The sequence below is a fragment of the Limulus polyphemus genome, unplaced genomic scaffold, assembly GCF_000517525.1.
Source record: "Limulus polyphemus unplaced genomic scaffold, Limulus_polyphemus-2.1.2 Scaffold5390, whole genome shotgun sequence".
Lineage (NCBI taxonomy): Eukaryota > Metazoa > Arthropoda > Merostomata > Xiphosura > Limulidae > Limulus > Limulus polyphemus.
This window is the reverse complement of record NW_013671000.1, coordinates 2,436-4,454: the sequence shown is the minus strand read 5'-3', so window position 1 is coordinate 4,454 and position 2,019 is coordinate 2,436. Positions and strand designations below refer to the sequence as shown.

The 2,019-nt window shown below is 32.7% G+C and overlaps 1 protein-coding gene across 1 annotated transcript in view; it reads left to right on the top strand.

Moving 5' to 3' along the window:
- The window catches only part of LOC106472508 (dedicator of cytokinesis protein 3-like), a 58,729-nt gene that overhangs the window by 55,005 nt on the left and 1,705 nt on the right, over window positions 1-2,019 (top strand). Inside the window, 2 exon segments of the mRNA XM_013933164.2 lie at window positions 295-443; window positions 900-985. Coding sequence (XP_013788618.2) covers window positions 295-443; window positions 900-985 — 235 coding nt within the window.

The following is a 2,019-nucleotide window of genomic DNA, read 5'->3' as shown; positions in this document are numbered from 1 at the left end:
TAATTTGTAACATTGGTTCATTTCTCACGGTTAAAATTCTTTGTACGAAACACTACACTTGAGATGTTGTGTATGAAGAAGTAAATATTGTGTGAGTTGATACGATAACCAGTAAAAGACTGAGCCAACAGTAATTTGTAACATTGGTTCATTTCTCACGGTTAAAATTCTTTGTACGAAACAACACTACACTTGAGATGTTGTGTATGAAGAAGTAAATATTGTGTGAGTTGATACGATAACCAGTAAAAGACTGAGCCAACAGTAATTTGTAACATTGGTTCATTTGAATAGGAGACCATAAAGTGTTCTTCATCCCTGCCATGGTTGGACCATTTTTGGAAGTAACACTTGTTCCAGAAATGGAGTTAAGAAAAGCTACCTTACCTATTTTCTTTGATATGATGGAATGTGAACAGAAAACCCGGGGAAACTTTAAACAGGTATAAATAGTAGAATGCTATACTTGTTTAAACAGGTACAGATAGTTATTTTAGTCTTATGAAATGATTTTTAAGATTACATATCTGAAAATTTAATGAAAGATGAAAGAATTAAAAAAAATTCAATGTTTTATATGAAATGAAGTGATTGAAAAAAACTGTATGTGTTTTACTTTAAACTGAAATTTTAAGTAGATAAATGTAAAATTTACTATGATTTATACGACAAACGAAAATTACATTAAAATTAAATTCATCATCATTATTATTGTTTGAAAACTTAGTATTCGGTAGATATATTAGAATGTTTTAACAGCTGTACTAACCCTAACTGAGGGAAACTTAAAAGATAATTGTATCTAGCATTAAGTTAATTATTGTTTGAAATATGTGCATGCAGATATATTCAGATTTTTTTAATAACAACTAACAGTAGTTCATAATTTACTATTTTAGGTGGAATCTGAGCTGATAGATAAATTAGACATTCTAGTCAGTGAAAACAAAGGAGACGATGAATACAGACAGCTGTTTAACACTATGTGAGCTTGCATCATGTTTGTATAGTGACTAAAATTATGTTAATAGAGTATGGGCTTGTATAAAGATTGCATATCCTTCGTCAGAACATGTTTTACTGAACACAGACAGCTGTTTAAAAACGTAAAGCTGCCGCTATACTAATAAGACATTTTAATTCACATATATAAATGGCTTTTAAAATTTGCATCTTTGAAAATAACCCATTATTAATGCTGTGAAGTAATCTTAGTAATTGCATGAAATAATTGCATTAATACATAATGAATGTTGCTGACCTTTCAATATAGTATAGCTTAGATATTCCTAATGAGATAAAACAATCCTCATAATATTGTTGATAAATTTCTGATTGAACACGTGAACATAATTTTGGTGTTGGACTGCTACAGTTATTTCACCCATTAACTGCGGCAGGAGCAGCTCAGTCGCAGATAAAACTGAGTTGCCATCAATCACAATAAAATGGTAATTTTCGTCATTTGCATAGAGTTATAGTTATATATGTGTGTGCGACTGACGGATATTTCTCTCATCCGCAGTTAATGGGTTAACACAGTCCCTGCTCCAGCTTTTCTTATCTGTGTGTGTTTTCCAGTGAAACATGTAATGGGACCAAATCTATGAAATTAGTTGGAGAGATTGCCAATGACATTTTAGGGGGGCTAACCCCCTGGCAACCCCTACTCGTGGAAACGCTGATTTTACATATCTTTGTTGCTCTGATGTTATGACAGTATTTTAACCTGACTATGTTTTATGCTATTATCAAAATAATTGAACATACTTTTGTTAGTATACTGATATTATAATGTAAACATTTGTTTATGGTGGAGTTATACAACAGGTTTTTAACTATTTCAACCTCTGTCAGCTAACCTAACTTTGATGTTAGACCAGTACCTGAGCTATCAGTTTAAAATCAGTTGGAAAATACCATGCTTATCTTAAAAGGTCCTGAACGAGTGAGGGGTATGAAGCCCTCAGTGGGTCACCGTGGGGGGGGGGGGGTCGTAGGTTCAAGAAGCCCCTGGTA